We start from the raw sequence: 25404 nt of genomic DNA on the forward strand, positions 1-25404 counted from the left end.
TTTAAAAAATGTGTGGCGAGTGAGATGTTTTTACTAGGTAGAATTCAACCTACCTAATACATGTGGCCCGAATATTTAATTTTTTTAATAGACTGTATACTCTGTTAGAACTAATGACTTTTGGAAACTTAGTTCATTGTTTAGTTACTTTCTAATGTAATAGTGTTTAGAGGGAAACTAATATTTTGTATAATGTTAGCTTATGTCAGAAGTTTGAATTTAGAGTCAAAATGTAATCTTCCCTTGTAATACATACATTATTATCTTTTGAGTATATAAAAAATATAGAACCTGTGAGAAAATATGAGATAACTCTAGTTTTAAGAAAAAATTCTCTAATTTACTTTCAAGCTTTGCTCTAATTTGCGTTATAAGTTCATAAATTTTCAAAAAATAATGATTTAATGTTTATAAAATAGATTTCAGTTTAGTTTTTTTTGATAGATAAGTAGTCAATTTTATTCCAACAAATCTGAAACAATTACATTCCTGATGACCTGAGATAGACCTAACATTTTGCGCGAGAACATGCGCAACTCTGTTAGCAGATCGCCTAACAAAACTTTAAACTACGAAATTGCTTCGCCAAATCAGCACAATCAATGATAAGGACGTGACTCCTCTCTATCCTAATTTCGTATATCCATAACCACTTCCATAGCATCTGACTTTATAATCAAGTTTGGCCAACCCTTCAACCAAGAAAGAGCTTCGCGAATGCCGATTGCTTCAGCGATTTTAGGAGAGTAAGAGCCCTGGAACACCACATTTCTAGCCTGAATAACAACACCATCCCAAATTCCTATCTTGCCACTCTCAGCAAAAACAACTGCATCCACATTGCATTTCCACCAACCTGGTTCTGGTAGTCTCCACCTAAAGCCACAATCAGTCTTCTCAGCTGAACTAGACCGAATGTCAGCCCTTTCATGGTGTGCGATATTCCATGCCAACAACTGCTACTTATCAGCTCTGAAAATAGCACTAGCTGTCCAGCTTTTCTAATCCCAGACACATTGTTTCTGTTGCACCATAACTGCCAACAGATAATCGCCGCCAAACACGCTTCATCGGCTCGTAGCTTTCCCAACCAGTTCAAGCACCATTCCTGAATAGATACAAATTGTGCATTCATCACCTGCAACTTAGAGAGCTTCCAACAATCCATCGAAAATGGGCAAAAGAAAAAAAATATGCAGAGCATTTTCCTCAAAAGAGAAACACACGGGACAAGTGGAATTAATAAAAATTTGTTTGCTTGCTAATGCATCAGGCGTTGGAAGATAGCCGAAGAAAAGTCGCTATAAAAAATTGCAAATGTGCAGCGGAACATGAAGCTTCCATAGTTTATTCTAGATTCCATTGGGAGCGTGATTAACTTCACCACAAAGAACTCTGTAACAGCTCTTAACTGAAAAATTCCCTTTGACTTCAAATTTCCAAAACCACATATCACAAACTTTCCTTACACTCAGAGGAATACTCAGCACTCGCAATGCTTCAGCATGTCTAAGAAGGTCATTTAAAATTCCAACATCCCAAGACCGATGATTAACTTCAAATAAACCACAAACTTTTGTATCCATCAGTGCCGAAACAACAGGATTGACCAGACATCCATTATTATCGCCTTCGAGCCTAGGCGTCCCCCAAACATTTGTGTTCTTACCATCACCAATTTCAATTCTAGCACCAGTCTTCAAAACAACCTGGGCTTCGAATATACTATGCCAAATGAAGCTAGGATTAGAACCCATTTTCGCTTTCAGAAAACTTGAATTGGGGAAGTACTTAGCCTTGTACAATATGGAAACCAAGTAGCTCCCTGAATTAATAAATCTCCATTCTTGGCGGGTAAGTATAGCAGTATTGAACTCTTGGACTTTCTTAAAACCCAAACCTCCAAACTTCTTGGGCAAACATAATTTCTCCCACCAACCCCAATTTATGCCTTTCTTATACGTTTTGGTTTCTACCCCATCAAATGGAGTTAAGCATCCTTTCTAGCGCATCACAAAGGTCCGCCAGAAGAAGAAATACATCCATTGAATAGTTAGAGAGAGATTGAGCTATAATTTTAATTAAAATTTCTTTACCACCTCTCGATAACTATTTTGCGTTCCACCTTTTAACTTTTTGCCAAACCCGCTCTTTTCAAAAAATTAAAAATTTAGTTCTTATTTTTGCCTATAAGAGAAGGCAAACCTAGATAATTGCCTTGGTCCTCCACCACATCTACATTAAGAATGCTGGCAATATTAGTTTGAGCCTCATTAGTCATGTTTTTGCTGAACATGATATTAGACTTCTGAAGATTAATCTGTCGACCTAACATCTGTGCATAACAATCAAGAACCCTTTTTACTGAATCCATCTCACCAGTAGTAGCACGAAAAAACAAATAGCAACCATCTGTGAAAAAGAGACGGCTAATAGATGGGGCCTTCCTACAAACTTCAATACCATGCACTCTACCCACATTCTCACACTCCACAAGCAACCGGCTCAATCCCTATGCACATATGATAAACAAATACGGGGATATAGGGTCTTCCTGTCTGATACATTTGCTTGGGGCAATATCGAAATTATCTCCAATACCTGTAAACCTGACCAACGATACACACTCCATAAAATAGATTATGCCTTAATCTATACTATATAAAAAACACGGAGGGGGGAGGGGGGGGACAAGCAAATTTACTGAATAATGCTTTTCAGTTTACTACTAAATAAATGTTTTGTAGTCATTAACTAATTAGTAATTTAATTAATCACTATTGTAATTAAAGTCCTAATTAGAATATATAGCTAAATTATCTCCAATTTAGTTATTAGTATGTAAAAATAACTAAATTGTCACCAAATTAGTAGGAATACCTATCTTTTAGTTTGATTGAATTACAAAATTAAAATATTGTATTTGGTCAATATAATATTATTTAAATTTCTATCTTATTATTTTTAAAGATATTATTAATAAAATGAAGTTAATTATTTAATTATGGTTATTATAAAATCAAAAGAAGAATAAATTTGGTATGGAAAAAAATTTAATAACCGAATATATTATTTACTTTTATAAAAATTCTTAATTAATTTAATATTAATTATAAATAAAAAAATTGATATAATTATAATAAATCTATTAATATGTTTATTGACGAGTTACGTTACGAGCCACGTGCATAGCACGTAATGCGAAACTAGTACAATTTAAAATTGCAATTTTAAGCATGTGAAAGTGTCGGGGGGTGCAATTGTTTGGACTTGATTTTGGATTTTTGTGGTGCATGTGAAATAGAATATATAACAATACACGTAAAATCTATTCTAAATCTAATCAATTCCACATTCTAGAAATCATAAAATTATGATGAAAGGAATTTGTAGAAAATTCTGTCAAAATTAAAAAATTTACATATATTTATGCTTTAATTTGGTGGATGGAGGATCACATACTTTGGGTCGCAAATGATGCTTTGTTTAAAAGTGCTAATACAAAAAAAAGTTTAAACAAAAAGTAAAAATGGTACTTTGATCTGTATTACCAATAATTTTAGTCTACTTGCTTCTTTCTTCGACTTGAAGCACTCCTTTTTTTTCCTTTTTTTTTTCTCTTTTATAGTGGGTTAGTTTTTAATTCATATTGTTCTATATAAAACTTTTTATTTATTTCTAGGGTGTAAAAAGAATCGAATTAAATTGAATATTAAAAATATTGAGATTGATTTGTCTATTTCAAGTCAAGTTTCGAATTTATATATCAAATATCTTTTGAACTTATTAAAAAATCATGAGTTTAATTTAATCTCATTTTTATTTAAGAAAATTATTTAAAAAATTAATAAAAAATTTAGTACTATGTTACCTTATAAATTAAATTTTTAACAAAAAATATATAAATTAAATATTTAAAGTTTAAAAATTGAAATAATAATATATTAATTAGAATATAAATATATAAACAAACTTAATATATTAATTAAAATATAAATATAAAAACAAACTTACTTGCAAGTTTTCGAGTAAAGTATCACTAAAATTGAGATTGACTTGTTTACTAAACAAGCCTTATAATTCAAATTTGAGTCATTTTCATCAAATCGAGTTTCAAGCTTCCCTACTTCTAGTGCCCTTATATTTTTTTTTTGTTAGTGGCGTAAAAAATCACGAAATTTAGTTTGTTTTGCAAATTTACCACAAATTTGACAAATTAATACACGAACTATCGGGTTTTGGCAATATTAGACACCGAGCAATTTTCTACAGAAAAAATGTTGATGTGTACACCAGAATAAATACTTTCCGGCATCCACAACATTTTCTGACGGAAAATTGCTCGGTGCTAAAATTGCAAAAATCAAAGTTGGTGTATTAATTTGCCAAAATTAAAAGTTTGTATTATATTTGAAAAACACGCTAAATTTCGTGATTTTTTATGCTATTAAACCTATCTTTTTATGAATTGTAATTTTTAGAAAGAGACACAATAAATGGTAAAAGCTGAACTACCTATAATTTTCGCACAAGAAGTGGCAAACTAGTTGCGCACTAGAGGCTACTAATAAGTGAGAGAAAAAAACAGAATCGTCCAACTAAAATACAATCAGATTTTCTAAAAAAGTTCAAACCCGAATATGGGAAAGAAGAATTACAACAACAAAAATAAAAAATAGTCTTAAGAAAACTTCCACAAATAATCTTATTTGTCAACGTACTCTTATTCTGAAATATCTTCATGTTTCTGCAATTGCAAATCTTCCAAATTAAAATAATCCACAACAATTCCTTTAGTTTCGCATAATTCCCTCTTGAGGTAAGATACAACCATTGAAGGAAAAATCATCAAACGAATCTGGCATAACTCACATAAACCCGACCTTATGAAGCACACCATGCCAAGAAAAACGAGCACCTTCACAATACATAAATAAATGATCTTCAGTCTCAATGCAAAAACAAAAACAACATCTTGAGTCCTAAATATAAATAAGGCCACAAATACGAACGTTATGTTGGCTATTTTTTCAGAGGGTAGTGTCTAGGCTGGAATGCATGTGGCCTGAATCGATGAGTTTTGGTAGTAACCGGTTTAAGGCTTCCATACAGTGATATACCTTTGATAGGTCTCCTCAATCACGAGTACAAACGACCGAGGTATTGGGCTCTGAGTGATAATGCTCTGCAAAAGACATTATGGACGTAGGAGTGCAACGCTAAAGTGTGAGAGCGGCTATGAGTATCGGGGCTGGATAGGGACTTCTAGATAGTGGGTGAGAAGATAATTTTCTAATGTGATGCAGCAGGTGCGAATATGACTAGAAAATAAAGCTTATGATCGATAAGGCACAAGCCGTGCGGTTTAGGTCCATGGAACCCATTTTTAAAAATAATTATGAAACGTCTTTATGTTTTATGTTTTAAAAATGATTGATTTTAATCCCCAGTGGAGTCCCAATGTGAGTAGAGCGGGGTTCGTGGGCCGCTCGCCCAAGCTTATGGATGACTTCTTGATCTAGAAATGGTTTGAAAAAATGGAGTCAACACCTAGTTCAACTAGGAAATTTCTTTTATACCGACTGGATAACCTTACTCGCCTCCGGTAAGATTATCATGCATCAAACCAAAGACCGAGTTTGTGGACCTCCCTGAGACTCGCGTGATGAGCTTATAAGTTACCAGCTTTATTTACTGGACATATTTGTTTTATTCTCATCTTAACATTCGATAGCAGTCCATAGGATATATTGCTGGATATAAACAAGTTTGAAAGCAATAAACACATTTGACGCGCATACATCTAAACCTTGCAGTTTTTAGCAAATAACACAAGTCTGGCTGGTCTGGATTGATTACATGCACAAAGCCTAAAAACCGGATATCTAAATTTGATTGATTTTATTAAGTCATCATGAATGCCTTATTCAACCGTTTACTACTTTTTCGTGGTAGTCCTGAAATGTCTAAGTGACTGGCTGGAATTAATTTGATTGGCTAAATTAACGTGGTTAGTCCTTTAGCCTGTTAAAATCGGTTTTGGCATGCTTTTTGCAAAGATAAACAATGTCAACATTTTCATGGGCAGTTGGTATACATAGAAGGTTAGAGATAATTTTAAACCTCGTAGACTTTTGAGTGCCTTGCACTCGCGCGGGTTCCACTGTCGGTGTGGTCAGGATTAGTTCTCGGTCAGAAGATGGAAGTTGTCCGACTCGGCAATACGATTCTATCAGTTTGAACCACGGTTGATTCTAAGTTCTGCTAAACCCGAAATCTACTCTGAAAGTTGCTGGATTTACGGGCCTCGAACTCGTGGGCCCGGTTTATACTTTATGTTACATATCTGGGCCCACGGACCCGATTTACATTGGGTCTGCCCGTTGTAGTGTATAAAATTAAACTAAATTAAATTCTCTACGTTTGAGTAAAACTGGGCCTGATTCTAACCCCCAACGAGCCCGAAAACCCGTTTGAAAGTCTGGATCGGAGTTTGGAAGATCTGGGAAGCGATTCTGGAAAGCAAGGAACGACGAACATGGCGCCGGTATGACTGCCGGCGCCGCCACTTCATTCTGGCGACGGCGGCGCTGCGGGCAGCAGGTCGTTTTTCAGCTCGTTTCAGCTTCGTGTTTCGTGCAAAAATAGCCAAAACGCTTAAAAAAGAATAAGGAAGACAAATATACTGGTCTAGAAGTGTTTCAAAGCGAATTAAACACTAAAATCATCAATTTCCAACAGCTTTAAGCTATTATTTTTCAAAGCGAATAGTTGAATAATTATAAAATAAAATAAACCAATAATCGTTTTTTTACAGAGATAGACCTACTTACTTGTTAGCGAGAGTTTAGCGGGAATTAGCGGGAATTAGCGGGATTTAATTAGATATTCTTTTTTTAATTCAGCCTGCTGGCTGTAGAGGTCTTGGTCGAACCCATGATCTCTGAAGGATGCCATAAGAATTTCGCCAATCAAACCAAAACACTCACAATTTCACTTAAATCAAAAATGCGCCTTAGCAACTTTTTTACACCTTATGTTAAAAGGTTGATATTTACATTTAAATAAACCAGTGATCTTTTCTCTAAGTTTATTTAAATGTAAACATGAGTCTTTTAACATAAGGCGCAGGAAAATTAGTTAGGTGTATTTTTTATTTAAGTGAAACTGTAGGTTTTAATCGTATTTATATATATATATATATATATATATATATATATAATAAAATTTCAAGCCAAAATTTTCTTCCCGCAAAGGACCTTCACTCGAGTGAGAATTAGTCAAATTTAAAGATATTGTCTCAAAACTCATTTGAAAATTTCATAAATCATATACCAAAAAAATTAAAAAGTAGCGTTTGAAAGACATTTTTTCTTCCTCTTTATAACTAAATTTAATTTTACTTTTTTTTACTAAGTCTAATTTTACTATATAACCAGAGGATATAAATAATTAATTTAATTAGACCTTAGCAAACGGTTGCCTATATTGGATTAATTGATTTATTTAAGTTCACTTATGTTAAAAATATTAAATTATTTTAGTTAATTCAGTTAATAAAAAATTGGTTCAGTTATGATTAAAAAATTAAAATTTTTTCTTAACTAGATTACATATTTTTTTATAATATTCTATTTTATACTTGTATATTTCCATTTAATCAGACTTACGGGTTAATTTATATATTTTTTAAAAAAATTATTAATTCAGTTAAATCAATTTTGATCTAAAATATAATTAGCTGATGTAGTTAAAAAAAATATTTTATTTACTCAGTTTTGGTTAAATAGACCGGTTTTAAATCTAAGATGACTATTGTTGTCTTTTTTTATACAAAAAATGGAGCCTCCTTAATAGACTATCGCTCATTTTCATCCTAAATCAATGATTAAACTATGCAATAAAGGTAGACTTATGCTCTAATTAATTGAAATTTTCTCACTCCGTCCACTTATTTAAACACCAAAATTTCCATTATAAATGTAATTTTCAAAGTTCTAATCATTAGATTATTCACTTAACAACATTATATTCACATTTAACTCAAATTAAAAACACCTAAAATAAATAAAAACAAGGGAAAAACACATAAAGAATCCATATAATTTTTTATATATCACTGTCAATTGATAAGTCAATGATCAAGTGTGATGCCCGTAAATTAATGTTGTAACATGTTAATATATAATTTGTTTACTATAAACAATATAGATAATAAATTTTATTTAAATTTAAAAATAATTGAATTAATATGTATGTCTCTTCATTTTATTTATAATTAAATGATTTTCAATTCAATTAAGTATATATGTATAAATAATTGTAATTAATGAGAATATTTTAAAAATGGACATGTGTTTTCCGTCCGTGTTTTTATTAGTATATTTGTTTTTTTCTAAAAAAAATTCACAAGTATGATCTAATAAGTATATGATTTTGCTAGATTTTTATAATCATTCATCAGGAAAATGAACATTAATTTGAATTATCCTAATTATACATTCATTTGTAGAATATTAAAGTACAAGTTAAATGTAAAGTGAGAACAAAATTGTACCTCAGTAAATTCTAAATTACACTTTTATATTTGTCACAATCGTTTTTTTAAAAAAATCAGTTTAAATGTAGATTACAGAATTAAATTAAAACATGTGAAAAGAATAGTATCAAGTATCAACCCCTATCTTAATATATTATATTATGTAACACAAATTGTAATTATAAATTCAGCTCAAGACAAAACAAAAAAAGGTCCTAATTTTATATTAATAAGTTATGTATCAATCATAGAACTAGATTCCAATCCATATAAGAACATACGTGACTGCATTTTAAAAAGGTATATCTAATATTATGTGATTGCAGAAATTTAATGGAAAATAGTACTGTTAGTTTGTGGTCGGTTTGTATGGTTACTAAATTAGTATTATACAGTTTGGTATCTCTCCAATTGGACTAATAATGCATAATGGGTAGCATTACGAGCAAGATATATCACTGTTTTTTTAAATTTATTTATAATAGTATTGTGAAGTTTTAAAAATTATACTCATACTTTAAAAAATTCTATTTTTTACTTTAATTTTAATTTTTATTTAAAAAATATATAAAACACTGAAAAAATATATCCGGAATCTTGCCAAAAACATTTATGACAGACGACAATTAACAGTGGACAAAAGTGCGGTCAACACGTGATATGTGCACTGTTGGCCAGTAGATTGTTCATTTCGTGCATGAGTGTCTTTACGTGTATTTTAAGTTTTTTTTGATATTTTTTGGTATTTTTTCAATGTATTTTTCGCTTTTGTTGAATGTTATGTTTAGATTTCTTTTAAGTATTTATTAGGTGTTTTTAAGTGTTTTTTAAGTTTAATTATGATTTACTGAATTACTGAAAATAAACAAAATTTAACAAAAAAATATGGTTAATTTTCGGTTTAATTTGATTTTTTTTTTTTGCAATTCTGTACCTTTAAATTGTGTGTTATATTTTTATTATCTTTAATTAATTAAAATAGCCAAGAGAGAGCTTTTAATTTTAAATCACAAGTTAAAATAACGAATCGACTATTTACTCAATTTCTTACCTATATATCTTACTGGCGTGTAGCCACGCGCTATGCACGTGAGCGATATTTACTTGACCCGTTATTTAAATTTAAAATGAATAAAATATTAAATATAATACTTTATTTTTTATGAATTATTATAAATTATTTTCGTTTAAATTGAAACTATATCACGTCCTTTATATTAATATGACCCATTATATATAATTCGTCAATGATTTTTTTAATTTGTCAATGATTTTTTTTATCAGAGGTAGACCTATTTTAGGATTAGTTGTTACCGGGAGTTTGCAGGGATTAATATGTATTTTTTTAAAATTAAATCAGACAAACCACGGTCTGAGGAGAATCAGGGATTCGAACACCCGACCTCATGCAGTATAAGGACCTAACCATTAGGCCAAGTCCTTATATGCTAATTCGTCAATAATTTGTATATTTGTATATTTTTATAGTTTTTATTGAACTATTAAAGTTTGCATGTCTTTTGATAAAGGCCTAATGTCTTAAAAAAACCCCGACCTTTTAGCCCCTTTTCAATCATACCCTGACGCTGTAAATTTGTCAATTTTATCCTATTTTGCATTTTTGTGTTTCAATTGTACCCTAAAATATTTAATTAATGTCTTTTTTATTTGAAAAAAATTTAAAAACATTCTCCACGTCTAATATATATTAATTGCATGTTTTTAAAATTTATTAAAATTTAATTAAATTAATTAGGAATTTAAATTAGTGTTAATTTGATTATGGTTTTTAATTTGTTTTTAAAAATAAAGGACTTATTTGTACTTTTTTGAATACAAAAGAATTTAATTTCATCTTTATACTTAGTTAATTGAATGATTTCATCATTTAAGTAAAAAAATTAACAAAAATTAAAAAATTGGGGTACAATTGAAAACGGAAAATTTAAAAGTGGATAAAATTGACAAATTTGCAACGTCAGGGTAGAATTGAAAAAACATTAAAGGTCAGGGGTTTTTGAGTGATTAGGCCTTTGATAAATATGAAACTATAGTAATAATTTTTTATAAATCGTTAATATTTTTCTTACTTTTGTAGTCCTTGTTGGACTAATAAAACTGTTATATTGCCTAACATTTAGCATATATATCCGAATGCTTCTGGTCTAAGTAGTTCATTTGTATTTAACTTCTATTATAATATATTATTTAAATTAATCTTTTCTAGCTTTATTTTTTAATTATAAATTATACCCTTAATGAAACCTAATATCGTAATTTTGCCTGCCCCCTTCCCACATATAAGATAGTTATAGATAATATAAAGTATTCATACTCATAGAAAGTTATTTAATATTTAAAAATAAATAAATTTTTATATGAAATAATTTATAATTAATAATTATAAAAATAATTTTTATCTACATTCAGCGCATATATGACAATGGTAAATTAATATTATATGATTATTTTTTTTATTTATAATTTATAATTAATATTTTATATTTTAAAATCGAATAATTTAGATTATTTAATATAAATCATGTATGCAAAAAAAAATTCCTCATCACAAAGAGAAGAATGAAACAGAACTCAGCATGATAGGAAATGGACTTTGGACTTAATATTAATAATAGGATTGTTTTTTAGGTTATTTGATATATGGTCATAGGTACACTGCACTTGGTATTTAATACTTTTATTATTGTCCAAACTCATATACAGGTCTCTGTATTTTATATTTTTTTTTAGTAGGTCCTTATACTTTACTTTTATATTATTTGATCCCTCTACTTATAATTTTTGTTTCCTTCAGTCTTTCCACTTACAATTTTTGTTTCCACCAGCCACACAAAAGGACCGGAAAAAACTCATAAAGGACCTTAAAATCAAAAATAGGCAAGTAGAGGGATCAAATAATACAAAAATAAAATATAAGGACCTATAGAAAAAAATGTGTAAAGTATAGAGACCTCTATATGGATTAAGCCTTTATTATTCTCTAACTATATAATCATGTCTCATATTTGAATTCTATTGAAATACATTTTATTTTTCTTTTTATTTTATAAGAAAAACAACTATTTTTTGTTTAGGATAATGTAATAGGAATAGTAAATATAGCGAAATATTGAATGTTATTATTTGGACTATTATTCTCTAGCTATGTAAGCATGTCTCATATTTGAATTCTATTGAAATACATTTTATTTTTCTTTTTATTTTATAAGAAAAACAACTATTTTTTGTTTAGGATAATGTAATAGGAATAGTAAATATAGCGAAATATTGAATGTTATTATTTGGACTATATTAAATTATTATTGTTTAATTTATCGCACAAGTATGATCACGTTAATTGTAGTTATATTAAATTATTATCGTTTAGTTTCAAAAAAAAAATTATTATCGTTTATTTATTTTACTAGGATATATTATAATTTGGAATTCCTTCCCTATTGAGCTTTCAATGCATATAAAAAAGGTATTATGAAAAGGACTTCAGTTTCAAACGTATTAATAAAAAAACCTCACAAGGATAATTTTCTAAAACAATACTCTCTTTTTCAACTTTTTTATATTTATTTTAAAATTGGTTATTTAAAATATCTTGAAAGGATACTCTAAATCTCTAACAACTTTATATTTTAACTCTTTTAACAATTTTTTTTTCTTTTGCAATCTCCTTATAATTTTTTTTTCTCTCAATGTTATTTTTTGTTGAAATCTTCACTATTTCAATTCATCTTCACTTTCTTATTTTTGTTCTAACTGTTTATGTGTGAAATAAAGAAAAATGCAATCATGTCATAATATGAGTAGCGATGATACGAAACCAACATAAGAGAAACGAAAGATAAATATTTTTTAAAATTTTATTCCTCCTTCTGTTTAGAAAATCCTTTTGTTTTTATTCATTCAGAAGGTGAGAGAGGGTGTTTTCCGATATTGATCGCGAAATCATATTTTCCTTGTCCAATTGATTTTTTTTGTTTAAGAATTTTTGTTCAATAAGCTCTTCAATTTTTAAACAAAATAAATTTTTTAGAGCTTGAGTAAAAACATTAACTAAAAGAAAAGAAAAGTATTTTTTATGAGGAGATTATTCATAATATCTCTTTTTAAAACATAATTAACCCAATACTTTTTTAACTTATTTACATATCACTCTTTTTTACCTGAAATATATATTTTAGAATTTTAATTTCAATAACATCTTTTTTACTTTCACATTTTATTTCTTTTATAAATTTTTATCTTTTTTTATATTTTCTGTTGGTGATTTGTATAACGTTTTTATAATATTTGTCCTATTGTGTGTTTATAATGTTTCTATAGTGTATTGAAGGTGTATTTGTATGATTGTTTTTAGTAAAAATATATTATAAAAGTTTAAATCGATTCGTTGTATAAAAAAATTATTAGCAAAGATACTATAAAAATACCACAAAATTATTATAAAAAAATATAATTCGTTATGTATGAAATTAGTAGCATAAAAATAAATTAAAAATATTCTGATTCGGTAAACCTTTATATTTTTTTTGGAAAAAGTTAAGTGTTATCTTTGTACACCAATTTGAACTATAAAAAAAAAAGGAACTTTTAATTCGAGATTCATCATGACATCACACTTCAAGTGTTGAACTGATGAGTTATTGATCAAATCACCTTTATTTTTTTTCTGACTCGGCATGAATCATAAAACCAAAACCAAATCCTAGTGATTTAGTATTAAAGTCACTATCTAGTTTGATTTTGTTTAATAAATTTTGGAAATACATATATGCAAATAATGCCCCCAAAATATAGAAACGATTCCATTTTTGGCTAGGCCTAATGTCTTAAAAAAACCCGACCTTTTAGCCCCTTTTCAATCATACCCTGACGTTGAAAATTTGTCAATTTTACCCTATTTTGCATTTTTGTGTTTCAATTGTACCCTGAAAAATTAAATTAACGTCTTTTGCGTTTGGAAATTTGTTTAAAACATTCTCCACGTCTCGCATATAATGATTGTATATTTTTAAAATTTATTTAAATTTGGTTAAATTAATTAAGAATTTAATTTAGTGTTAATTTTATTATGGTTTTTAGTTAGTTTTTAAAAATAAAGGACTTATTTGTACTTTTTTGAATAAAAAAGAATTTAATTTCATGTTTAGACTTAATTAATTGAATGATTTCATCATTTAAGTAAAAAAATTAACAAAAATTAAAATATTGGGGTACAATTGAAAACGGAAAATTTAAAAGTGGGTAAAATTGACAAATTTTCAACGTCGGGGTGGAATTGAAAAAAAGTTTAAAGGTGAGGGTTTTTTGAGTGATTAGGCCTTTTGGCTATACTTGCAAAAATAAATATATTTATTTTTAGAGCAAATTACTCTCAGACTCCTCACGTTCGTCATAATTCACAATTTGAAAATCAAACGATTTATTATCTCAGTTTTGATTCCGTCAATAATTAGGGGTTTCTATTACTTCCGTTAATAATTTGAAATTTACTTTCAAACGATTTGATACCTCAGTTTCAATTATATAAACGATTTGGTACCTCAATTTCAATTATGTAAATGATTTGGCACCTCAATTTCAAACGATTTGGTATCTCACATTTCATTCCGTTAACGATTTAGTACTTATATTTAATAAAAGGGCCTTATAGTTAGGGGTGTGCATTCGGTTAAACCGAACCGACCGAACCGAAATTTTTGGTTTTTTAAGAAACCGAACCGAACCGAAATTCTGAAAAAATTTAATTTTTCAAACCGAACCGAACCGAACCTGTCGGTTCGGTCGGTTATTTCGGTTCGGTTCGGTTTTTCGGTTCGGTTTACGTGTAAAAGTGACTGAAATTTTTTTACTTTAAAAACCGAACCGAACCGACCAACCGAAAATATTCTACTTTTTCAAACCGAACCGAACCGAATTTGTCGGTTCGGTTCGGTTATTCGGTTTCGGTCGGTTTTTGCACACCCCTACTTATAGTTAACAAAACCAAAACTAAGGTACCAAATCATTTGATTTTCAAATAAGGGGTATCAAACTGTGAATTATGATAAACGTGAGGGGCTTTAGAATAATTTGCTCTTATTTTTATAATATTATTGTAAAGTTACATCGACGGTTTTAATATATATTTTAATTTTAATTAGTGAAAATTTACTAATTATAATAAATATTGGAGTTATTTTAAAAAAAAAATATTGAAACATTATATAGCATTATTGACGTTTATTATGCTATTCTAAAAATGTTAAAAAATTAGAGAAAAAAAACAAAAATATTTTAAAATAAATCAAATATTACTCAAATAGCCAAAATCTAAATTATTTACATTCATGACAAAATAAGGAGAAAGTTTATATTTTCTAATCAACCACTAAATAAGATACACATGGCACACTCGAAACAAAAAAAAGTAAAAAACATGTGAAACGGGTCGAAAATGCGTCTGACACACGCGTTAGCGCGTGTAAGCATGTCATAAATATTTAAACATGTATCGTTTATGTGTTGCAGAATTGAGACCCCCCGTTGGCGAACTACCCTCGTTGGATCTATGCACATACACTTAATATCGAGTAATTCTTGTCAATGGATACTACATCATATTTGTCGATTTTCAAAACTAGGGAATGATGTGGCAAACAGGTTTGAGTTGTAACTGCGGCACTATTCTGCTTCCCTAATCTTTGAGTATCATTAAGTCTGAGCAACGATGGAATGCACCAGAAATAGGGCTACGGAGGCATACGAGCATTTTCAAAAACGACATTACTATGATTGTTCTATATCATCTGTATAGTCATAATAAATAACGGAATTCTTCTCATTTCAATGAGCTAAAAATAATTGATAGTCATTCGGAATAAATATACTCTCAAATTTGTCCACTCTCAAACAGAACGGGAAAGATATCCATAGACCCCGAACTTTGCATTTATTTAGGCTATATAACATTGTTTCTTCTTCATACTGCATCCAGGGCTAAAGATATAGATCGACATCTATAGTAACCTAGATTTTTAGTTATTATGTATAGTGCCGCGAAGCATGATCGTAAAGATTAAGATCAAAAGTATCGAATCAAGATGAGATAATAAGGACTTAAACCAAAGCGGGTCTATCAAAGTTATCATAAAATAATAATTTAAATGAGAAATTATTATACGATAAATTGGATTGTCCGAGCTAATAATTTTCACGCCAATGTCCGTGAAATATTATAAATAAGTTATTGTCAAAGTTTTGTAAATTTACAAAATCATTTTAAAGGTAAGCTCGACGATTAATTAAGGATACGGGTTAAAGTACAATTTAGCCATTTGAGCTAAAAAGGGATTTTAGCCAATAATAATCTAAGGAAAAGATTATTATAATTTAAAATAATTAAGAATTGATTGGAAAAGGATTTCCGAGATTGTTTATAAAGTTAAGAACGTCGGTTAATCGATTTAGTTAAAGTGTATTTTAACCGAACTAAAGTGAACTTTAGCCATTTTGATGACCTCATCAGCTTAACCAAGAAGGAGTTGGATTATCTTCTTCACTTGATTCATTTGATGAAAGAAACCAAAACACTCCAAAAGGTTCGTAGAGCTGAGAATAAATTAAATATGATGGAATAAGATTGATTGGAATTTGATGATTAAGTGCTCGACCATTTTGATGGTTGTGTGATTGAATGAGTCAAACAATACTTCTGCCATTGGATTGTGTATGTATTGATGTATAGGGGTTGAGTTATGTTGCTGTTGAAATATGTTGTCGATAGGTTATAGGTCTCGTTGCGTAATGAGTTATGATTAAGAGTTTACGCAACCTAATTACACGAATTGCAGAAAACTGTTATACAGAACAACCATATTGCGAGGGAAATATCTCGAGGTTAATAGCTCCAAATTAAGTTATTTTTGTTGGTACAAAAACTTGAAGATGTTGTCTATAATTTGTTTAGGTTTGAGTTTTCCTGAATCAGCCTCTAAACTGTTCATAATGAGTAGAACATTATGTCGCGCATGACAGTTCTGCAGTTTTAAAACAGCCCAATGTCTTAACTTCCGGACTAGTTTCAGACACCTTCGGGTGCTAATCTTAGTCAGAGACCTCAACAAAAGTCATAGACGACGTTCCAAACCTTGGGATTGTCAATTTTTTTTAGAGATCGGAATATTTTAGATAAGCGTTTTTAATAGCCGAAGTAGGCTAAAAACAGCTTTCAAACCAAAAATCATAAATAGAATCGTTATTAATTCGCGATGGTTATCGAATTTGCGTAGACCCGACGAGACGAATATTGATAGGGCATGAAACTCAAAGATCGAGATCGAGTTAGCGATGGGCATATTTAAAGTATATGGATAGCAAGTGGTGAATACACTTTAAATTACTCGTCAATATTCATAAAGCCGCGTATTTTAATACGACGAGTTATATGAATATTTATATATTGAATTGTGTTTGCAAAGTAGTATGTATTGTATGTTTTGAAATTGATGATTTATCATATTATGTTATTTTGATAATAACATGATTAAATAAAGAAGATTCAAATGCTTAAAAAACCAAGGAAAGGATAAATTGATGATTTCCGTTGATCTCTTAATTATATAAATAAAGATAGATAGGTTGTTAATATTTTATGCAGTGTAAATTATATGAGATAAAAATCCAATCCTAACACTTCCAATAATTCAGAAAAATGGTTTATCTGATTTAGTTAAATCTGTCTAAAATTTAATAGAAGAAAAAAACAAACTTATCCATATATATGAAAAATTAGCTTGTTGATGAACAGGCAAGTAAGTCAACCGACAAACTGTAAAGTCAAAAAACCGACATTGCACTCGCCCATCTAACGACATTTTACGCGCGTGGTTCTGTTATTACCGTTGGCACCCATCACCTGAGAATTTATCTCCGGTGCATTGCTCTGTTTTCTCTCTCATTTATTATACAAAAAAAAATTGCAAAAATGTTGTAATCATAACAACCTTTTTAAAAAAACTTTGTTTTAACATTTGCAAAAGCTACATTGATTTGGTTCCTGTAATACCCATTTTCTGATTCTCAATTAATTTTTGATTCACAGAAATTTTTTAATAATAATATTAAAAGTTGTTGCCTACATGTGCGTTTCTCATTCCTTTTTGGCCTGATGCTTATTGCTCTTCTTCTTCCTATTTTTATTCCTCTTTAGTTTTTAAATTATTCAATTATGAAACCACCAAAATGTTTTTATCTTGTTTCTAAATTGCATTACAGGGTGTTTTCATCCTGTTTTCTTCTATAGAGTGGCGTAATTTTGTCTTTTTTTTTCGATTCTAAGAAAACATATTATGAAAATGCTCTGTTCTTCAAGGTAATAATCAATTTCTTTTTCATTTTCATTTTCTTGATCTTAGATAAAAATAATAATGTGGGTTTGTTTATTTTTTTGTATTTATCCATTTAAATGTTGGTTTGGATGGCAGGAAGTGAAGAGCATGGGAGGCAGGCAAGAACTGAGATTAAAGAAAAATTTGAAGTTTTTGAATTTTTCAAGAAATTCAATACAAACTGATTCTTGATGATAAAATATGAAAATTCTGATCTGGGTTCTTGCTAGAAAGAAGAAATTATAGAAAAGTTGCAGTTTTTGTAAACCAGTGGATCTCCAATGGACTCGCCGATTCTAGAACCGAGTCCAGCACCGAGTCCAGCTCCGAGGAAGAAGATGACTAAACAGTTGACAGGAAAACGAGACGATACGCCATTGCATTCTTTAGCCAGAGCAGGAAATCTGGCTGCTGTGATGGAGATTATCTGTAACAGTGAAGAGGAAGAGTTGAAGAAATTGTTGGAAAAAGAAAATCAATCAGGAGAAACTGCACTTTATGTAGCTGCTGAGTATGGTTATGTTGATTTAGTTAGAGAGATGATTAAGTATTATGATCTTGCTGATGCTGGTATCAAAGCAAGAAATGGGTTTGATGCCTTTCACATTGCTGCCAAGCAAGGCGATTTAGGTACGTTTCGATCTGTTAATTTGATTCAATTTATGTTGCACGGAAACTTATTAGACTTCTATGTGTCGGTGTTTGGTTTTCGTTTCTGGAAACGCTTCTGAAACTACGAAACTTTGTATTTTACTGTTTGTACATTTTCCATTTACTGTTTCAGCGTTTTTTGCTTTAGAATGCGTTGCGTTTCCGTTGCTAAAAGTACAGATTGTATATTTGTAACATTCTGCATTCTTAGTTTGAACATTTTGAATTTCGTGCTTGTAGGTTTCAATTTTTGATTTTAGGATGATTATATGATTCTATACTTAGGCGTGTGGTTCATTTCCGGGAAACTCTTTTAAATATGATTTTTTTTGTTTTTGGTTTTCGATTTTGATCAATGTTTCCATTTCCGTGCTACATAGGTTCCGTTTTTTGACTTGTCTTATGTGTTATTCCAGATATTTTGGAAGTATTAATGGAGGAACATCCAGAATTGGCTATGACAGTTGATTTATCAAACACTACAGCTTTACACACAGCAGCAACACAAGGCCATATAGAGGTAGTGAATTTTTTGTTGAGTGGAGGAAGTAGCCTAGCAGCTATTGCTAGAAGCAATGGGAAAACCGCCTTGCATTCAGCCGCTCGAAACGGGCATTTAGAAGTTGTAAGAGCACTCATTTCCATGGAGCCTGGGATTGTGACTAGGGTCGATAAAAAGGGTCAGACGGCACTTCACATGGCGGTGAAGGGGCAGAATGTTGAAGTTGTGGCGGAGCTGATTAATGCAGAACCTTCGTCCGTCAACATAGTCGATACCAAGGGAAACACCGCGTTGCATATCGCCACCCGAAAAGGAAGATCTCAGGTGATTGATACTTTTCTTATCTTACACTGCCACGTAGCACTCAAAACGACATATATTACAAGAATAGCTTATATAGAGAGAGTTTCAGAGTTTTAAATGCATTTCTGAAGATGAAAATGAACTAAAAGCGTATAATCCAAGAAGTTTCCGTGCAACATAATTGTTTTGTGGATAATTGAATGGTCATGTTCATATTTTGTTGAATAGCTCAAACAAAGACATATTTTGTTTACATCAAAATTAATTGTTTATTCAATTTGTTCTTTAATACTATATCCTATGCTCTATAGTAGCAGTCAAGGCAAATTGTATTAAACAAACAATTTCTGGTTTACCAAAGATGACCTAACTCAAAAAATATTAATAATCAATGTAGAATTGCAAATGATAAATTCATTCTTAATTCATCTAGATTACTTTGACCTAATCATAATACGAGCGATTGCATACCATCGATCCACATGCCTAGTTGATATTTTGTCGATATTCGCTAGATTTTCCATGATAAGGAACAAATTCCTCATATTCTGGATCTTATTTTTGATATTTGATCTTGTCTGTGATAATGTTGATATGATATTCATGTTAGTTTCTGAAATTCCATTGCTAGTTGACTTCTAAACATACTCCTGATATGTCTGATTGCTTGACGAAATTATTTTAGCTAGTGGATGCTATAATATTGAGAATGGTCAACTAGTTGAATTTTAAAATTTTAAGAACATAAATAATAGGCCAGGACTCTAAATCAGAAAATGATTATCAGAGCTCAATCAAACTTATGCTGCAAAATTTAGAACAACATTTTACTCTCCAGTGATGCCATAAATCTATAGACAGAATAGTTGAAATTACTTGTATCCCTTTATATTACCAAATTACTTGTGCAATATGCAATTATAAAACTAGACTTTATTGCATGAAAACTTATCAAATATTAGATACTATTACTTTTCATTTTTCATTTTAGAAACTTATGAAATTCCAAATTGTTATATTTATAACCTATTGGAATAAGAAATGTCTTTAGCCGTTCCTATTTCAGTGTTTTCGTTTCCGTGCAACTAGCATAATTCTTTTGAATCCTAAATTTAGTTTATCGTCTTCTGTTTTAAAGTTCCCGTTTCAGTATTTTTTGTTTCCTAGAGAGAAAATTGATTGACATAATTGTGGTCTGTTTCTGCAGATTAGACACACAGTTTTGACAGAAGCAATATGCAATTAGACAGAAGCAATATGCAATTAGAAAGAACTGTTAGAAATTACTTGTATTCTCATATTTGTCATTCCTTTGACTTCTAGACTATGTTGCAAAGAAAACCTATAATTGCACGAAAACTCGTCGAACCTTAGGTTTCTGCATTTCGTTTCCGTTTCTGGAGACACTTCTGAAATTCCAAAATGTTATATCTATAACTTATCTTTATAAAAAATAGCATTTCACTGTTTTATATTTTGTCGTTTTCATTTCCGTGCACCATAGCATAAAACTTCTATGTTTCATCATTTGTTTCCAGAGCGCAAATGCTTCTGAAACTCCGAAACTTTACATTTACAATAAATTCTTATAGAAAATGTTTTTTTCCCGCATTCTGTTTTAACATTTCCGTTTCGGGATTTCTGTTTCTGAGAGGGAAAATTGATTGACATAGCTCCCTTCTATTCCTGCAGATCGTCCAGTTGCTGCTCCGGCACAAAGAAACGGACATGAACGCCGTGAACAGAGCGGGCGAAACCGCCTTCGACACAGCAGAGAAAACAGGGCACCCAGAGCTAGCAGCCATTTTGCAATCTCACGGAGTTAAAACCGCAAAAACAATAAAACCACAACTAACAAACCCCGCGCGGGAACTAAAACAAACCGTTAGCGACATAAAACACGAAGTCCACTACCAGTTAGAACACACTCGCCAAACCCGTAAGCGCGTCCAAGGAATCGCCAAACGCCTCAACAAAATGCACGGCGAGGGCCTCAACAACGCCATCAACTCCACAACCGTCGTCGCCGTCCTCATCGCCACCGTCGCCTTCGCCGCCATCTTCACCGTCCCCGGCCAATACGTGGACGACAAAAACAACATCCCCGCCGGACAGTCGCTCGGCGAAGCCAACATAGCTCCACAAGCTTCGTTCATAGTCTTCTTCATCTTCGACTCCATCGCGCTCTTCATTTCGCTAGCGGTGGTCGTCGTGCAAACGTCCGTCGTGGTTATAGAGAGCAAGGCGAAGAAGCAAATGATGGCGGTGATTAACAAGCTGATGTGGCTAGCTTGTGCGCTTATTTCGGTGGCGTTTTTAGCTCTGGCGTTTATTGTGGTGGGCGAGGATGAGCAGTGGCTGGCGATCAGTGTGACGATCATCGGAGCGAGTATAATGGTGACGACGCTGGGGACAATGTGTTATTGGGTGGTTAAGCATCGGATTGAAGCGAAGAATATGAGAAGTATACGGCGATCGTCGTTGGGAAGTAGATCACGGTCGTTTTCTGTTGATGTAATGTCGGATACTGAGGTTTTGAGTAATGACTATAAGAAAATGTATGCAATTTAACACCTTTTTTCCTACAGGATTTCTTCTCTCTTCTTGATTTTGATCATCATTTAACACCATAATAATGCATGCTGATTGCTGATCATCTTCCGAAAAACAAAATTAAAAAAAAAAAAGAAATCGTGAAAGAAAATTAATTTTTACTTTTTGAATTATTCCCAGAGCGTATTTTGTTGGAATAATTTCACATATTTTAAAGTTTTATTATTTAAGTTTGATATTTAAATATTAAATAAATACTTTCAAAGAAATTTCAGTTTTATGAAACTAAAACATCATAAAAAAAATATTAGTGAGTTATAACTCAAATGTTATAAAGACTAAACAACAAACTAATAGGTCGTAAGTTTAAATCTTTTCATAAACACTTCTCATTCTACAATTATAAAAAAAACACCATAAAAAATAGATATTAAAAAATATATTTTTCTATAGAAATATAAGGAGTGTAATTTTCTCACTTTATCTTATCAAGGTATAAAATATTTATTAATTTATATTTACATTTTTAATTTTATCTATACTATTCTACAATTATTTTATATGTGGGGGGACAGACAAAATTACAATATTAACTTTCAATAATTAAAAATATTACATTCAACTAAGACAGGGTAAAAATAATTAATGGAATTGGATTCTCATTTGAATTGAATGTCTAGAATAGTAAGTGGAATTGGATTCTCAATTTAAAATCTTAATGTGTTTCTGAAATTAAATTATGATTATATGAAACACTTTAACTGAAAGTCTATAATATTAAATGGTATTGGACACTCAAATTGCAAACTTTTAATATTTGGAAAATTAAATAATATGTAATTGTATATTTCTAAGTATAACAATTATTATTATGTTTTGTAAGTTGATAGAATATTCTAAAATCGTACGATCAATTGTAGGATTAGGATTAAAAGTTTTTTTTTAACAGAGATAAATTCATGTTAAAGAAGAAGATCAAAGTACAAATATGAAAGTCATACAACAGTAAACAAATATATAGTCTTTCATATACTCTAAGCTAATATAAAAGTATAAAACAATAAAAAATACAAATAAAAGATAATAATCGAAAAAGAAAAATTAAGAATCAAATCCCACTAAGGTGATGCAACGAAGGACAAAATTTTGTTGGAGCGGCGTCTTAACTTGATTCTCGATCGACTATGCCGTTAAACCGCTTGATCCTTTAAAACTTCAAATCTTGTAGGCACATTCTTCATCATGAATTTAAAGTTAGAAAACCATCAACAATCATCAAAACAAATATTAAAAAATACAAACAATTAAAATAAAATATTGAAGAAAATCTTCAATATTTAAAGGTTCATAAATCATCATCTAGACAAGAAATTTTTAACATGCAAACCAAAAAAACTTCAAAATTTCTTCTTTGGACCATAGATCCTTAATGCAAATCAAAAAATCTTGATAGAGCCAAGATTTTCCAAAAAGCATAAAAAAAGAGCCCACAAAAGCACACCAAACTTCATCTATGAAGTAATTATTTAAAATAAAAACAATTTAAAAATAAAAATTAAAAAAAGGGTGGTGGAGGAGGTGGTTTTCCGGCCAAAAGGCCAAAAAACCACCCCCTCTAAACTAAGTTTGTTGAGTTTTAGCTAGAGAGAAGGGGGAGGGTTTTTTAGAGAGAGAGAAAAGGTTTCTCTAATTACAGTTAGGATTAGAAGTTATTTTTGTATTACAACACAACACTATCTAAAAGGATAATTAACTCTTATATAATATATATGTTCTTAATTTTGCTCAATTAGTACGATCAAATTTATATTTCAATTTTCTTCTACAATGGAAGAAATTCTAAGTAAAAGTGAAGTCGAAAGCAATGAATATCAAGACATGAACTCTTTTAAAATTGATGCAATTAAAAGCGAAATTGCAATCGAAAGTGAATTTGATATTGAAAAGAATCAAGGCAAGAATTCTCTAATCTTTTTAAAAAAAAAAAAATCAAAAACACTTTACAATTAAAGTAATGGTGCTTCGAATGTTTATGATCCAAACAAATAAGAATCGCCAATTAAAAAAATTAATTTTATTTGATATTAAGGTAATTTTCTTTATATATAAATCAATTTTAATTTTATTTATATTATATATTTGATATTAAAATTTTGTATGTTTAGTTAAATTAATAGTTATAGCTGTAAACTTAGAACATAGGATAAGTCTATTGAGTTTAGAATGTTTATATAAATTAGACTACTTAAGTGATTACTGGATGTTCCATGTAAAACTAAAGTCATGTCACGACCCAATTTCATGGATCGCGACCGGCGTTAGGGTATGAGTATGGTCGTACCAAAATCCGTAGCAAGACTCGCTAATAACATGTAATCAAATAAACTTGCAAGAAAACTACTGCTCGGAGGGAAACCAAGACTTCAACCTAACTCTAGCAGTTTATATAACAATTCTAATATAATACTTGATAACAATCTGAAACTACGAAACATGCTTTAAATATAATAACCCAATGTAACATGCCAAAGTTATAATAATAAAATAGTCGGACCAATCAGACAATCCAAAGTATAACGACCAAAACAATAAACTAGTTCTACTTGGTCTAAGAAGTAAAACAGTTGACTAGTATAAATGACTTAAAAACCTTCGAGGAAATTAAAGTATCGGAGTCGACCAAGCTTTCAAATCATAAACCTGAAAAATTGGAAAAAACAATGGGTCCAGATATACTGAGATGAGTTCATAATGCTATTTAAATTTATTAAGATTAAAACCCTTAAAACCAAAAAAATTTATACTAATATATTTATATACTTGATTATGGAATACAGTATTGAAATGAAATTTCAAAGTATAGCTCAAAGTAGATGGGAACAAATCTTCATAAATTCCCAAAGTAAGCCAGACATATAGTCAGCCAATCCCAAAATACTTACCGGTGCACACAGTTTCGATACTCGCCTATCGAGTAGCTCGTTCCAATCCAGATCCATAATCATTAAAACAGTTCGCAAACAGTTGATATACTAAAATAATTTATGGTACTTAATAAAACGGTAAATAACACTATAAACTCACTGCTTGCTTGTCCACGTGAAATCTTGGCAAACAGCTAACTCTGCGTAGACTCCGAAGCACGAGCAGTCGACGGGTCTAAAACAATGTATAAGTTAAAATTCGAACAATCCCTAACTCTAAGAATACTAGACACCATATAAGACTAGCATCTCAATTCACAACCAAAGTACAACCAAAAAATTCATACAAACCAATAACAAAATTAGGCAAGTTAAGTTTAGGTGAGTTCTTATTCTTAAAGCAAAATCCAAGTTCTTAAATACTTAAATAGTTCTTTTAAAACCAAAGAATTTCTCAAAGTAATGTGTTAGCCTTAACTGCAGTATAACTCACACAACATGTCGGGCGACACAAGTCTAACCCAACCCAACCATAAGCCAAAGTGAAAT

General features: G+C 30.4%; 1 protein-coding gene across 2 annotated transcripts; it reads left to right on the forward strand.

The window, feature by feature from the left end:
• The first annotated feature begins 16139 nt into the window (after window positions 1-16139).
• On the forward strand, window positions 16140-21963 carry LOC126666179 (ankyrin repeat-containing protein At5g02620-like). 2 transcript variants are annotated; one of them, XM_050359176.2, is made up of 4 exons: window positions 16140-16915; window positions 18019-18552; window positions 18990-19399; window positions 21071-21963. In XM_050359176.2, exons 2-4 carry the CDS (start codon window positions 18204-18206, stop codon window positions 21947-21949), a joined length of 1638 nt encoding a protein of 545 aa, XP_050215133.1. In that variant the 5' UTR covers window positions 16140-16915; window positions 18019-18203; the 3' UTR covers window positions 21950-21963. The 2 variants fall into 2 exon arrangements, with proteins under 2 accessions (XP_050215133.1, XP_050215132.1); XM_050359175.2 differs by lacking the exon at window positions 16140-16915 and adding an exon at window positions 17568-17906.
• Window positions 21964-25404: the final 3441 nt, after the last annotated feature.

The sequence above is a fragment of the Mercurialis annua genome, linkage group LG1-X (assembly GCF_937616625.2).
Source record: "Mercurialis annua linkage group LG1-X, ddMerAnnu1.2, whole genome shotgun sequence".
Taxonomy (NCBI): domain Eukaryota; kingdom Viridiplantae; phylum Streptophyta; class Magnoliopsida; order Malpighiales; family Euphorbiaceae; genus Mercurialis; species Mercurialis annua.

What these genes read in the sequence shown, in the direction of transcription:
- LOC126666179 (XM_050359176.2), top strand. Translation starts at nt 18,204, where the DNA reads ATGGACTCGCCGATTCTAGAACCGAGTCCAGCACCGAGTCCAGCTCCG. An exon ending in TGCCAAGCAAGGCGATTTAG is followed by an intron (nt 18,553 to 18,989) that starts GTACGTTTCGAT and finishes GTGTTATTCCAG; the next exon opens with ATATTTTGGAAGTATTAATG. An exon ending in CCCGAAAAGGAAGATCTCAG is followed by an intron (nt 19,400 to 21,070) that starts GTGATTGATACT and finishes CTATTCCTGCAG; the next exon opens with ATCGTCCAGTTGCTGCTCCG.